General features: G+C 39.9%; 1 protein-coding gene across 1 annotated transcript in view; it reads right to left on the bottom strand.

Annotated features, from left to right (window-relative positions):
- FAM19A2 (family with sequence similarity 19 (chemokine (C-C motif)-like), member A2) overlaps window positions 1–13,612 on the bottom strand; it is a gene marked incomplete at its 5' end in the record, with an annotated part of 70,933 nt that extends 57,321 nt beyond the window's left edge. Inside the window, 2 exons of the mRNA XM_006757723.2 lie at window positions 12,259–12,383; window positions 13,460–13,612. Coding sequence (XP_006757786.1) covers window positions 12,259–12,383; window positions 13,460–13,612 — 278 coding nt within the window. The remainder of the gene's footprint in view (window positions 1–12,258; window positions 12,384–13,459) is intronic.
- Window positions 13,613–15,768: the final 2,156 nt, after the last annotated feature.

Consider the following 15,768-nt stretch of genomic DNA (forward strand, 5'->3'; position numbering starts at 1 on the left):
TCTTCAGTGGGGCTTTGTTGCTCACTGAGTCTGCCCCCTGAGTGTGTACTTTATGTTTCCACAGAGCTGCAAACTGGATAGTCCCACTCTGACCTCTGGGTTTCCTGGCTCCTGGATCTCTAGGGAAGTGCTAATCTAGCCTTTGCCTGAGGCTATCCAGCAAAAACCTCCCTGCAGGGCTTGGGCGGGGTGGGTCCCAGGGGATCAACAGGGTGGGGCTAGCAGTTATGGCTGCTCTCAGTCCTGACCTCAGAGGCTCTGCTTCTCAGTGTCCCAGTAATCGCTGCAAGCCCCTCCGAGAGAAAACTGCCCTCGAGTTCCGACTGATACCATACAGTCCCGCTTCTCCCGTATGAGTGTGGGTCCCTAGAGACTCACCCAGAACTGGAGCTCAGAGCCTGAGACTCCCTCCCGATTGAAAATGACAACCACGCCCTCAGCTGCCAGCCCGCTCCACATGCACCTCTGCACCTTAGTATTTTACTTCCGTACTGTGCCTCCTCTGAGTCTCGGTGTGCTTTTCTCTTTCCTTCTAGTTGTAGAATTTCCACTCAGCCAGCCTTCCTGTGGTTCTAGATGATGTCTGTTCCGTCTTTTAGTTGTAGTTTTGAAGTGGTTGTTCGAGGCAGCAAACTCCGGTGTTTACCTATGCCACCATCTTGGTTTCTCCCAACACTCAAATTCTTGTTGATTTAATGAATTCCATGAAATCTTATTTTACAAGAGCTTATGAAATTTTTACCATGAAACATTTAACTAAAATGTTTAAAAATTAAAATGTAAAAGGTAAATTGATTTGAAAACTATCTTGTGGCAAGTCCATGGTGCTGAAAAGGGAAGCAATCAGATAACACTTCCTCAAGTAGTGGTTTTCAAACCACATCTTGTAACATATTGGCAGGTCATAAAATTAATTTATAGAGTTGAGACGGGAAGGAAGAAAATAGAACCCAAATACCAGAGCTTTAATTTCAGTGTGGGGTGAATGAGTGTCTGTTGTACGTATGCTGGGTCACAAGATAAAATGTATTTCTTATTGTAGATACCATCAAATAATTGAGAAACCAAGCTCTGAAGGTCATCACACTCTGTGCTGTGGATCAGGGTGCAATTTGAGGCCTGACCTGAGGTGAAATGAATACAAATGAATGGGGAATGTGTCTGTTAAGAATGGCTCGTCAAGAAATAAATACACTAACTATCCTCAATGTATGATTAAATTTGCAAGGCAAAAGAGAGCACTATGATTAACGAATTCCCACAAATTTTACCACCTTAAGGTGAGGACATGAACCTTTTTCTTCTTGCTATATTCTTCCTTTGCCTTGAGCCTGAAATAGCAACCCTGGACACTGTCAACAGAGCACTGTCACTGAGTCTTGGCATAAAATCTGACAACATCTGCAAGGAGATGGCCTAGGCCAGTGGTCGGCAAACTGCAGCTCGCGAGCTACATGTGGCTCATGAGCCGCAGTTTGCCAACCACTGTCCTAGGACATTGATTTCTTTTCTCCCTTATAAGGAAAGGAATAAAAACCCAATGCTTATCAATCTTCTGAGATTAGCCGAGATTGGTGTCATATAAATTTAGCAGGAAAGGAAGTTAGAAATATCCTTGGCACATGGAACCAAAGAACGTTGGTTAAAAGAACATGAAATTTTAATCTAGTTCCACGTCCTCATTATTTTTGCAGATGAGGAAGCTGAACTCAAGGCCTATGCTATCCCCAATGTTATTCTTGACTTATAGTTACCAGCGATTCAATGTGTACTGTCAGCGGACTGCATGAAGATAGAGAGCAATGCAACTGCACACTTACTCATTTCTCCACTCGAGGACATATTCCTGGGGGCAGGGATCATACCATACACCTTCGTACTCTTGTTAGCACCTACTGTGGCTGGGGAATTAAATAAGACAATACCTGCAATGCACTTATCCGAGGGCACAGCACACTGTAAATGGTCTCATATTTGTTTTTGTTGCTTTAATTTCAACATGAGCATTATTACTATAGAATGTTCGTGCGTAGGAAATTCTTAATATCTTGCGATTTTCCTTGCATTAAAGAACAAAATAAAAATCATTGTATGTCCTTAAAATTCATTTATATTTGAAGAGGCATTAAAAAATTACAGAATTCTTATCTGCTTAAGGCACTTTAAGTAAATGAGTGAAGATTAAATAATTCCAATTAATTAAAAATTATCCAGAAAATTTCTTCCTCAGCCTAGGAAAAGTAAATAGATGTGATATCCATGATTCATACAAATTAATATTTCTAATGAAAATATGAATCTTGTATAATATAAAGTTAAGCTTATTCCTCCTTAGTAAGAATCAGACATAAGAGCTGCAGGGACCACTAGAGTTTAAAGTCCACCCCAATGGCCAAGGGCTGTGAATCCTAAGAGCAGAATGTGACTTCCTTTAGGAGGTGTTCCATAGAGAAAGAAGAGCAAAACACTGAAGGAAATTAGTCACAGTCTATTTTTCTAAAGATTCCAACAATGTTATCAAAGATTTCTTTGCCTCGAACCTTACAGGTTCTGTAGCACCTTTCCTCCCCTGCTCCTTTAGTATTACATAATCAGCAGATAATTATGCGCTCTTCCACACTGGAAACTCTCTTCTTTTATTAATGACTCTTTAAAAAGTTCTTTATTATTTATCTTTAAAGTGAGCTTGAGACCATAAGACTTGCATGACTTTTCCTTTCCTTTGAACTTCAGAGTTCTTAAAAGTAACACAGTAGATGGTTAAGGATGTCAATAAGCAGTCACAAGTTTCCACCTTTATAATGAGAGATAGGGTTTGGGAAACAAATGTGCATCCTCCTTTCTCTACAGATCAAATGTTTGGGATTTTGAATAACATGTTGCAAAATATTGAGGGTCTTTGCCTTTTGTAGGAAACGGGTCAGAACAGTAAGCTTCCTGAATCCAGGAAAAAGACAGAAGGAAGAAACAATTCACGTTTAGAGTAGAAAGTACAATGTGAGTTCCAAATTAGTCTTAAATGATGAATTCACCCAGCCTCTGACCTCCAGTCAGCTCTGGGAGGTACCACACATCTCTGCTGAAGCCAACAAACCTCGCTGCTGTTTTGGCTGAATGCTCTTTCCTAACCTTAGGCTTACCAGAGCATTCCAGATTGGATATGGGCAATTAGAAGGTAGGCTGTACATATTGCAATTTTTAATCATTGCTTGGGCCATTTAGTTGGCAGTTGATAATGCCACAAAGCCAACATATCATTCATAAGAAACGCAAATGCCTTTTGGCTAAGAACTGCTCTTCGGTTACTTTGTAACCTACTCCTGCTTCACTTCTGCACTATGGCATGTGTGGCTGGGACCTGCCAAATCAGGGCCTCAGGGGCTGTTTGGCTCACCCCAGCCATGGAGGCCTTATTCAAATCTGGCAAGTGGAAAATAATACCAATAATTAAAATAATAGGTTTTTCCTCAATAATATTGCTGCTATTTATGCATGGCATAAACTACTGCTGTCGAACACTTCCACTGTGAAAAAAGTAATATTGTATAAGAACAACTTCAAGAATTGAAATATCTGATACTTTTTACACTATTTCCATAGAGATGGTCGAACGATAATAATCTGATGACCTTGAAAATTTTATTTAAAAAAAAAAAATTTGCAACTATAGTTAACATACATTATTATGTTTCATGTTTACAACATAGTGATTAAACATTTACATAATGTATGAAGTCATTGCCCCATAAGACTAGTACCTATATGACACCATACACAATTATAACAATATTAGAGGCCCGGTACACAAAGATTTGTGTACTCAGGGGGCACCCTCAGCCCAGCCTGTGCCCTATCGCAGTCTGGGATTCCTCAGGGGATGTCCACCTGCTGGCTTAGGCCTGCTCCCCAGGGAATCGAGCCTAAGCTGGCAGTCAAACATCCCTCTGGCAGCTCGGGACCATGAAAATTATGCACTGGAGGGGGGGTCTCTCAGCCCAGCCTGCCCCCTCTCACAGTCTAGGAGCCCTCAGGGGCAGGAAGTGACCCAGCGATCAGTGGAAGGCAACACCCCATCACACCTCTGCGGCTGCCACTGCCGACAGCGCAAGCCTAGGGTAGCCCTGGCTACCTGAGCCTCTGGCGGCCCTGAGCAGCTGGGCAGCTGCCATCTGAGGCTTGCCTGTGCCTCAGGCCAGCCCTGGGCAGCTGGGGGGCTGAGGGGACTGGGGGACTCTGAAGGCAGGTGCCACATGCCTGCCTCACCAGCAGGGCTGAGGGGGCTGGGCGCCACCATCTTTGAGGGCAGCGGAGTCAATTAGCACATTCCCTCCTTACTGGTTGTGGATGCCGCCATCTTTGAGGGTGGGGCAGTCAATTAGCATATTCCCTCCTTATTGGCTGTGGGCGCCACCATCTTTGCGATGGTGTGAGGGTCAATTAGCATATTCCCTCTTTATTATATAGGATTATTGAATATATTCCTTATGATTGTTTTTAAACTGGAAATGGTTACTTCCTAATTCTTTCACCTTTTTCACATATTCCTTCAACCCTCCGCCCATATGGTAACTATCAATTTGTTCGCTGTATCTATGAATTTGTTTCTGATTTGTTTGTCCCTTTGTCTTATTTCACCATGATGTCACTAATGGCAATCTTTTTTTTAACACTTCTTTTTCCAATTAATTATTGATGGACAGTTAGATTGCTTTCTTCCATATATTGGCTACTATAAATAATGCAGCAATGAACATACGGGTACATACATCTTTTTTCATTACTTCAGATAAATACCCAGAAGTGGAATTGTTGGGTCATATGGCAATCCTACTGTTCATTTTTGGAAGAACTGTCTGTCATACTGTTTCCATAGCGACTGCAGCAATTTACAATCCTACCAACAGCACACGAGGGTTCCCATTGCTACACATCCTCACCTTCACTTCTGTTGGTTGATTTATTTATTTATTTTTTAAATATATTTTATTGATTTTTACAGAGAGGACGGGAGAGGGATAGACAGTTAGAAACATCAATGAGAGAGAAACATCGATCAGCTGCCTCCTGCAGACTCCCCACAACCAAGGTACATGCCCTTGACCGGAATTGAACCTGGGACCTCTGAGTCCACAGGTCGACACTCTATCCACTGAGCCAAACCAGCTAAGGCTTGTTGGTTGATTTATTGATGATAGTTATTCTGATCAATGTGAGGTGGTACCTTCTTGCTTAAATACATTTCTAGGTATTTTATCCTTATTGATGCAATTGTAAATGGGATTTTCCTAATTTCTTTCTGATAGTTTGCTATTGGAATATAAAACTATAACCAATGTCCAAATATTAATTTTGCATCCTGCTACTTGCTGAATTCATTTATTAGTTCTAATGGTTGTTGTTTTTTGTTTGTTTGTTTGTTTGAATCTATTAGCTTCTCTTTATGTGGTATCATGTCATCTGCAAATAATGAGTTTTACGTCTTCCTTTCCAATTCAGATGCCTTTTATTTCTTTTCCTTGTCTGAGTATTGCAGCTAGGACTTCCAAACTCTGTTGAATAAAAGTGGAAAAAGTGAACATCCTTGTCCTGTTCCCTATCATAAAGAAAAAGCTTTCACTTTTTAGCACTGAGTATGATTTCAGCTGTGCATTTGTCATATATAAGCCTTTATTATGTTAAGACATGTCCTTCTAGCTCCAATTTTCTGAAAGTTTTTTATCTTCAATGGATGTTAAATTTTGACAAATGCTTATTTTGCATCTACTGATATGATAAAATGATTTTTATCCATAATTTTGTTTATGTGGTGTATCACATTAATTGATTTGCACATATTGAGCCAAGCTTTCATCCCAGGAATAAATCCCACTTGATCCTGGTATATGATCTTTTTGATGTATTGCTGAATTCAGCTTGCTATCATTTTGCTGAGGATTTTTGCATCTATGTTCATTAGGAATATTGACCTATAATTTTCTCTTCTTTTTCTTTTCTTTTTCTTTTTTTTTTTTGTAGTGTCTTTGTCAGTTTTGATATCAGGGTAATGCTTGCCATGTAAAGTAAGTCTGACAGCCTTCCTTCCTCTTCAATTTTCTGGACAATAGAATAGGTATTAATTCCTTCTTTGAATAAGGTAAAATTCACCTGGGAAGCCATCTGTTCCTGGGCCTTTGTTTATTTGTAATTGTTTTGATTACTGGTTCAACTTCATTATCAGTTAGCAGTCTGTTTAGATTTTCTGTTTCTTCTTGATTCATTCTTGGAAGACTGGATGTTTTTGGAATTATCCATTTATCCAGGTTGTCTAATTTGTTGGCATATAACTGTTCACAGTATTTCCTTGTACAGTAGTCCTTTATATTTCTATAATGTCCCAGTGCATGGATTCATGCACATTGAAAGGAAACTAATTAGAAGAAATGTTTTATATCACTATTCACCCTTTCTCAATAATAGAAGTGTCAACCAAATTCATGATTGACAATGACAGATCAAAACATACACGTGAGATTGGTGCCAGCGAGAGCTTTATATATATGTCGTGCATGCGCAAGTCAACTTAGCCTTTTATAGATATAGAATAAACTTGCTTTCAATTAGACCTGTTTTCTGATTTAGCTAAACATTTTCCAGCCCAGTGAAGCACCCCAACATTTCTTTCAGTAATTTTTAGAAACACAGCAGATTGCTTATCATAATGCTCTCCAGGACCATCTATGGTGTTGCAAATGGTAAAAGTTCTTTCTTTTTCTTTTTTACAGCAGCGTAGCATTCCATTGTGTAGATGTGCCACAGCTTTTTAATCCACTCATCTGCTGATGGGCACTTAGGCTGTTTCCAAATCTTAGCTATTGTAAATTGTGCTGCCATACTGTTCTCCACAGTGTCTGTACTAGTCTGCATTCCCACCAGCAGTGAACTAGGGTTTCCTTTTGTCTATGTCCTTTCCAGCACTTGTTGTTTGTTGATTTGTTAATGATAGCCATCTGACCGGTGTGAGATGGTACTTCATTGTCATTTTTATTTGCATCTCTTAGAGGATTAGTGACTTTAAGCATGTTTTCATATGTCTCTTGGCCTATTGTATATCCACTTTCAAAAAGTGTCTATGTAAGTCCTTCGCCAATTTTGTGATTGGATTGTTTATCGTCCTTTTGTTAAGTTGTATGAGTTCCCTATAAATTTTGGATATTAAACCCTTATTGTAGATAACATTAGCAAATATGTTCTCCCATGCAGTGGGCTCTCTTGTTGATGGTTTCTTTCGCTTGAAGAAGCTTTTTATTTGGTGTAGTACCATTTGTTAATTTTCTCCTTAGTTTCCATTGTCCTAGGAGCTGTATTGGTAAAGATATTGATACTACATACATCTGATATTTGCTGCCTATAGATTCTTCTAAGATTTTTATGGTTTTCCCATCTTGAAGTTCTTTATCCATTTTGAATTTATTTTTGTGAATGGTGTAAGTTGGTGGTCTAGTTTCACTTTTGCATGTATCTGTCCAATTTTCCCAACACCTTTTATTGAAGGGACTATCTTGACTCCATTGTATGCTCTTGCCTCCTTTTTCAAATGTTAATTGAGCATAAAATCTTGGGTTTTTTATTGTAGGTGATTTCTAATTTTAAGCCACTGTGATCTGCAAAGATGCTTGATATGATTTCTGTCTTCTTGAATTTGAAGAGATTTAGCCGGTGTCCAAATATGTGGTCTATCTTTGAAAATGTCCCAGATGCACTCTAGGAGAATGTATATTCCATTGCTTTTGGGTGAAATGTTCTAAAGATGTCAATTAATTTCATCTGATCTAGTGAGTCATTTAGGATTGCTGTTTCTTTGTTGATTTTTTTTTTTTTTTTGTCTAGAAGATTTATCCAGTGTTGTCAATGGGGTATTAAAGTCCCCTACTATGAATGTATTGCTGTCAATCTCTCCCTTGATATCTTACAGAAGTTTTTTTTTTTTTTTAATGTATTTGGGTGCTCCTGTATTGAGTGTATATATGTTTACCAAAGTTATATCCTCTTGTTGTATGGATCCCTTTAGTAAAATTATGAAGTGGCCTTCCTTATCTCTTGTTATGGCTTTCACTTTGAGGTCTATTTTGTCAGATATAAGTATTGCTATCTCTGCTTTTTTTTCACTTTTGTTTGCCTGATCTTTTTATTTCTTCATCCCTTCACTCTCAGTCTGTGTGAGTCCATTGTTCTGAGTAGCTTTCTTGTAGACAGCATATATATGGTTCATGTTTTCTTATCCATTCAGTCACCCTACGTCTTTTGATTGGAGTATTTAACCCATTTACGTTTAAGGTTTTTATTTATATGTACTTGTTGCCATTTTTATTTTTTATGTCTGTGTTACTTCATCCCTTTCTATTTCTTCTTTTCACCACAGTCTCTTTAGCATTTCTTGCATTGCTGGCTTGGTGATAATAAACTTCCTTAACCTTTTATTTTTTCTGTGAAGCTCCTGATTTTACCTTCAATTATGATTGATAACCTTGCTGGATAGAGTATTCATGGATTCAGTCCCTTGCTTTGCATCATTTTGTATTCTTCATTCCATTCGCTCCTGGCATGATGTGTTTCTGTTGAGAAATCATTTGATAGTCTAATCAGAGATCCCTTGTAGGGATCTTTCTATCTCTCTCTTGCAGCCCTTAAGATTCTTTCTTGGTCATTAATGTTTGCCATTGTAATTACGATGTGTCTTGGTGTGGGTCTTTATGGGTTCATCTTGTTTGGGACTCTCTCTGCTTGTGTGACTTTTTCTTCCCCAAGTCGGGAAAGTTTTCTGTCATTATTTCTTCAAATAGGTTTTCTATTCTTTGCTCCTCTTCTTGACCTTCTGGCACCCCTATTACTTGGATGTTGAGTCATTTCATGTTGTTTCAAAGCTCCCTTAAATTCTCCTCTTCTTTTTAATTTTTTTTTCCAATTGCTGTTCAGATTGGGTGTTTTTTATTCACTGATTAGGTCCTCAGCTTCTTCTAGTCTACTGTTGAAACTTTTCATTGTGTTTTTTAATTGCCACTATATCATTCATCATTTCCTCTTGATTCTTTTTTTTTAAATTTTTTAAAAATATATTTTATTGATTTTTCACAGAGAGGAAGGGAGAGAGATAGAGAGTCAGAAACATCAATGAGAGAGAAACATCAATCAGCTGCCTCCTGCACATCTCCCATCGGGGATGTGCCCGCAACCCAGGCACATGCCCTTGACCGGAATCAAACCTGGGACCTTTCAGTCCGCAGGCCAACGCTCCATGCACTGAGCCAAACCGGTTTCGGCCCTCTTGATTCTTACATATATTGTTGATTTTCTCATCCATCTGGCTTAGGAACTTTATGATCCATAGTCTGAATTCTTTTTCTGACATATCGCTTGCCTCCATTTCATTTAGTTCTTTTTCTGGAGATTACTCCAATTCTTTGTCTCCCCATTTTTGCTGTCTCTTTCTGGCCCTGGGCACCGTGTTTAGGGTTGAAGGTTGAAGACCCTACCAGGCCAATGGTCCAGAAATCATTAGCTCAGAGGCTGGCTCTGCCTTGAGTCTCATGCCTTTATTTTCTCTGCTCTAAGTTTTACCCCCTTCTCCCACAGATCTGGTCCCTCTGTTGTCTGCTTAAGAGTATCAGTTCCTCTGGTGTCCAACTCCTCCTCTGGTGTCCAACTCCCTGTGAAAATCTAGAGCCCTCTGACATGCAATTCTCTGTGTGGCCCTGGCACCCATGGAAAGGTGGTGCCCTAGGTACCTCTGGCAGGGCACTTGCAGCATGGTACTGTGGTCCCTGGCTGGGCATACCAGATTGCTTCAGTTCACCCCAGCACTGTTCTCCTGTGGCCCAGAATGTGGCATGGGCTGGGTTACTCCTGGTAGCCATGGCAGGAATATCCCAGGGGCTGGGGTGGAGCCAGTGTTGGTTGCTCTGGGTCACATAGTCAGAGCTCTCCTGTGGCCCAGAGTAGGCCATGTGCTGGGTTACTCTAAATTGTCCAAGCAGCAAGTCCCTGGGCTTAGGGTATAGTAGGCACAGGTTGCTCTGGGTCCTCACTTTCCTGTGGCCTGGAGTAAGGCCTGTTCTTTGTTGCTCCAGTTCTCCCCTTCCTGGTGTGAAGGAGGAGGGGGGCAAGTTTCTCTGGGTCGCACAGTCCGCACACTCCTGGAGCCCAGAGTGAGGTGCACACTGGGTTGCTCAGGCAGGACTGTCCCAGGGGATGGGGTGGAAGGAGCACAGGTTGCTCTGGGTCACATAGAACTCTCCTGTGGCACTGAGTGAGGCATGCACTGGGTTGCTCCGGATCACCCCTCCTGGGGCCTGGGGTGAAACAGACATGGGTTATTCTGGGTCTCACAATCCATGCTCTCCTATGGCTCAGAGTGGGGCATGCACTATGTTGCTCTGGGTCACCCTGACAGAAGGTCCCAGGGCTCAGGTGGCTCCAGGTCAGACTGGAAGCACAGTTCTGGGGCAGGGGTTGGGCACAGGGGTCCCCCTGGCTTGCTCTCACTGTGGGTCCTGGAGCCGGATCCTAGGATGCTGGGTCCTGGCAGGCTGATGAGGAGGCCTGGTATGGGAGGTCACTGCAGATGTCTGGGAGGTAGTGCCAGGAGGTACTGCACGACTCACTGCTGGGGCATGGTGGTGGTTCCACCCAGGTTATGGCTGTCAAGCAGCATTCTCTAGGCATCCTTTGACCTTCCTTATTGAAAATTTTCTCCACTGTGCCTAATTTGTTAATTCCAGGTGGATGTTCTCTGATTTAGTTATTTTTTTGGCCCCAGAAGGAGGTGCACAACACTTCTCCCAGACAGGTTTACTAAAAACTGTTACTGTCGATTACCAGTATCTAGTTTTATGTTACTTTGTTGTTTTGTTTTTTGAATTTTTTTAAATTTTATTTTAGAGAGAGAGGAAGAAAGAGGGAGAGATAGAAACATTGCTGAGAGAAAAACATCATAGATTGGCTGCCTGCACGCCCTCTGCTGGGGACTGAGCCTGCAACTCAGGCATATGCTCTGACCAGGAATTGAACTGGCAACCTCCTGGTGTATGGGTCAATGCTCAACCACCAAGCCAATAGGCCGGGCTTATGTTCTGTTTTTTTTATAAAACATCCCTGTGTACAATGATTTAATTCTAATCAATTGTCTACTTTCCCCTCAGTAAAACAAGACAGAACTTTCACAGCTAAACGTACAAAGAAAATACTTAAAATCTCCAGTCCAGAACATCCTTTGAGCTAATTAGGAGATCAAAGAATAACACTGTTTTTCACTTCTCTCCTATTTCCCAGAAGTCAGCATTGTAAGCTGAAATATATCATTGTCTAAAGAGTATTCTTTTCATATTGACCCATGGAATATACTTAACAAACTATTTGTGATAACATCAATTAAACAGGTCCGTGTAAAGTTTATATTATATTAGAAAACTATTTATTGATCCAGAAATCAGGGAGATCAAAATAATTACTTTCATAAAAATGCAAGAATCTTAGTTGGCGAATTTTATTGTCATACCTATATGATAAAAGCCTAATATGCTAAGGGTCCAACCATTTGTTCGACCAATTGCTATGACATGCACTGACCATCAGGGGACAGATGCTCTGACTGGTAAGTTAGCATGCTGCTGGGGTCCAGCCAATTGAGACTGGGCGAGATGGTCCAGACACGCCCTGGAGACCTCCCATGATCCCTCCCTGGCCCCAATCGTGCACCAGTAGGGTCCCTCGGCCTGGTCTGCACCCTTTTGCAATCCAGGACCCCTCTGGGGATGTTGGAGAGCTGGTTTTGACCTGATCCCCACAGGCCAGGCCGAGGGACCCCACTGGTGCACGAATCCGTGCAACAGGCCTCTAGTATAAAATAAAATCTTTTTTTCTTTCTTTTTTATTTTTTTTTTGAGAATCTATTCAGAGTACTATCCATGACCAGAATAAGGGATTGGGATCACCTTCCCAGCATTTTTAATATACACCCTTGGGGGTTTTCACATTACTGTCAGTATCTCATGAGGGAACAAACAACATTTGTTTATTAGGTAACACAACAGCTGATGGCATCTAGAGATGTTACTCTGAATGAAATAAAAATGTGCTATGAAAAATGAATTAGGGAGAAAATGTGGAAAAACATACTATGGAAAACTATACCCTCTTATTCTACAACCAACGCTTCAAGATGTCACTATGTACACTTTGTTAATTCAGAGACGTTTTTCTTTCCCAAGCTGGCTCTCCACTTACCCGAGTTGTTTTCACTTTATTCCCAGAGGAGCAGCTCCATCCTTTCCGATCAGGAAGAACTTTACATTCCTCTCCCTCAAGACATGGCTGCATATGACACCACCATTTCTGTTCCACTATGGAAGCTACAGGAGATAGAAATATAGGTGCAATGTTTTCTGTTGGGTTTGTTCATTCTCTGGGTGCACATTTAAAGAAAAACCCACCAATTTTTCCTATAACTGGCTAGACTGTGTTTTAGGTTTTAGGGTCTGCCTGCCTTTTTTTACCCCCAAAAGGCTAAATCTAGATTTTCTGAGTAGAATAATTATTTTAATTTTACTTTATAGTGGTAAGAATACTTTACATGAGACTTACCCTTTTGAGTCTTTAAACATACAATACACAATAAGCACACTGTTGAATGATTTTCCATGGGAATATATAGGCTTAATGAAAACTGATATAATTGAAAGAAACTAATAGTATGTATTCATGAACTGGTTTACATAAGCAGATAAGCAAATAAGCCCCTGACCAATTTAGAGTCAATATTTTAGAATAAATGTTATATTTCCCACAGTAGGCTGAAAATCAGAGGGCATTAGAGTTAATGCAATTTTTTAAAAAATTTCTTTTTTATTGTGGGTAGTAGCCAACTTCACAAGATATAGACCATTCTAATATGAGCACTTAAATTATTATTTATGGTAACATCAATTAAATGGCTGAATATCCTATTCTAATTAGGTAAATATTAAAGAAATGAACATTCTGATGCATCTTTATAACAACCAACATTTTATCTGAATTCTATCCACAACTAAATAGTCTCTCATGTGCATGATGTTCATTTTTCATTCTTAAAAACCATCCATGGGCTCAGAAATTCATACTATTTAATCATCTGTTTTCATCTTTTCTTTCCCAATTAATTTACACACACATATCCTCAGCTGGTAAATCAGATTTCATAGCATCAAAGAAGCACTTGAACTTGTTGGAACCCCATTATAATGCCATTTATTATGAAACTGGGTAAGACCTTATACCTCCTTCCAAAGGATTTTGGATTTCAAAATGCCTTCCAAATAACCTCATATCAACCACATAATCTATACTGTGGTCCCTCAGAATTGGCCCCGTCAATAGCATTACAGTGGGTTCCAGTTCTAAGCATTCCCAAGCTACACTACCGCAATGAGCAATGTAAAAATCGCACCATCCACACAAGATGGAGCAGCTCGCGTGGTGCCTGCCACCTGCCCAGGGAAGCAGGAGCACTTGACAGTTTGTGACCGTTCTTCTATCTTGTTCTTATTACAGCATCTGTGGAGTGCCACCACCTCGCAAGTGCCCGTTTTAACATGGTGAGCTGTACAAACAAAAACAAAAGATGAGACATTAAGAAATCTTTGGACACTTCCTTCTTCTTTTTAATTAGCAGTGCATTAAATATAGCTCTATAAGGGACCCACCAAGCATGAAACTAGACCTACAATGATGCTGACTCCATAATGGAAGTTGATTTCTTTTCTAAATGTGGCAGGACCATTTCTGCCAGTAAATGCTTGGTAAAGCAGGAATAATTAGTGACTAGATTAAAATAAGCTGTTAGAACAGTCTGAAATATAGGAGCAATATATAGTGCCAACAAAAATGTATTTAGTTGTATGTGGCTTCTCTTTACACCTTTTTGTTCAACATGTTAAAGTAAGGTAAACCCCTGGACAAATATGCTACAGTGGGGCTGATGGGTGAGTGTCAGGTCAGGCAGAATACCAATTTTCAAGGAGCAATGATGAAGGGAGGATTTCCCCCTCCTTACTATTCATCTGTACAGTTTCTCTGGAAATGAATTAATTGGCTGATTCTTGAAATTGCTATTATTGTCCCAAAAGTTCCAGCCAGTTTCAGAACCCAAAAATCATTCCTTCCAATTTTGCCTGCGGGGACAACTGCCATCAAATGTCACCAAGTACAGCCAGAACTTGGGTGGATTTATATCTCGCCTAGAAACCCAGTCCAAAAAGCTGTGAGGTCCCATTTCATCCACCTTGCAGTAAGGCTATGAAGGTGAAATTTGGGGACCTGACATCAGATTATGATGAGGTTATATTAATCCTACTGTGACATGATAAAGCAAAAGTTTCATCTGCTAAAAACAAAAATAGCTTAGAATCCAACATTTATTGAAATACAGAAATTTTAAAACTGATTGCTATAAAAACAAATCTACTTTAATGTTATAAACATATTGAAAAGAGCACATTATGCATTTATAATATTTTTTGGCATTTATAATATTAATCTTCCCTGGGAGATGAGGAACCATTGTGCAGTAACTCAGGTTAGATAACTTCTTTAGATTTTCCTTGTGAGAAAGAGGAAATCACACATATTATCCACCTCATACCTCCATGAGAGATCAAGAAGCTCAAGTATGACATACAGCTTTGACACGTAATTCTCAAAAGAGCTCTTAAGAAGCAAATATCATTTCCAAAGTCACAAAGCTACCCTACCAAAGCTAAAAACTTAAGAGCGAGACTTCCATTCCTCATGCTTTGGTGGTAGCCTCCCCATGATAATTTCGTTCAGTCTATGACTTGTACCTATTGGTTTTCGTCTCTTAAGTGTAAATCTACAACCCAGATTTCTTTCCTAAGCTCTATTTCATAAGTGATGCTTCCTGAATTATACCTCTACATAAGTGTCTTATAAAGAGCTCACATTAGAAAAAAAAGAGAACAAAAGACATTCTAGCCCAACCTATTTTTTGCTAAATTCTCCTTTCCCCAAGACTTCTCTATCTACTTCTGGAACATACTTTCTTAGCTAATGATGATTCCATTTGTTTTAATTTATTTAATGTTTTGTGTTATACAAGTCATCATACTGCTTTCTACACTATACATATTCACATTTTAATTGAGTCAATACCACATATCAGGCATGGTTCTCAGTTCTAGGGTTGCAGCAGTGAATAAGAGGGACATAGACCATGTCCTCAAAGAGATCATATTCCTCTGGAGAAAACAAATAATAATGCCTAAGTTAATGATTCCATAGGACAATATTAGATTTGTAAGTGCTTTGAAGGAACTGCAGTATGTTTTTGAGAGTAATTAAGGACAGAGAAAATGTATATTTTAGCAAGAGTCTCAAGAAGACCTCTCAAAGAGGAACCTGAATAATGACCCCAGTGAAGAAAAGGAAGCACCCATTATGAAGATCTAAGGAAGAGCATTCCAAAGAGAAAGAGCAGCAATGACAAGGTACCAAATGGGCAAAAGCATGGTATGTTCTCAGGACAGGAGGATGATCAGTGTGGCGGAACAACTGAGAAGTCAAGGGAAAGGTGTCAGAAATGTGGGAAGATCATGTAGGGTCTGGTATGCCGCAGTAAGGAGATGGGACTTGAATCTCATTGCAAGGGAAAGTCTTTGGGTAAAAATGGTATTATCTCATTAACACTTTAGACATTTTTTCAGGCTGCTTTTTAGAGAAAGGACTGGGGAAAAGAACAAG

This window comes from Myotis davidii, unplaced genomic scaffold (genome assembly GCF_000327345.1).
Source record: "Myotis davidii unplaced genomic scaffold, ASM32734v1 scaffold2375, whole genome shotgun sequence".
NCBI lineage: Eukaryota > Metazoa > Chordata > Mammalia > Chiroptera > Vespertilionidae > Myotis > Myotis davidii.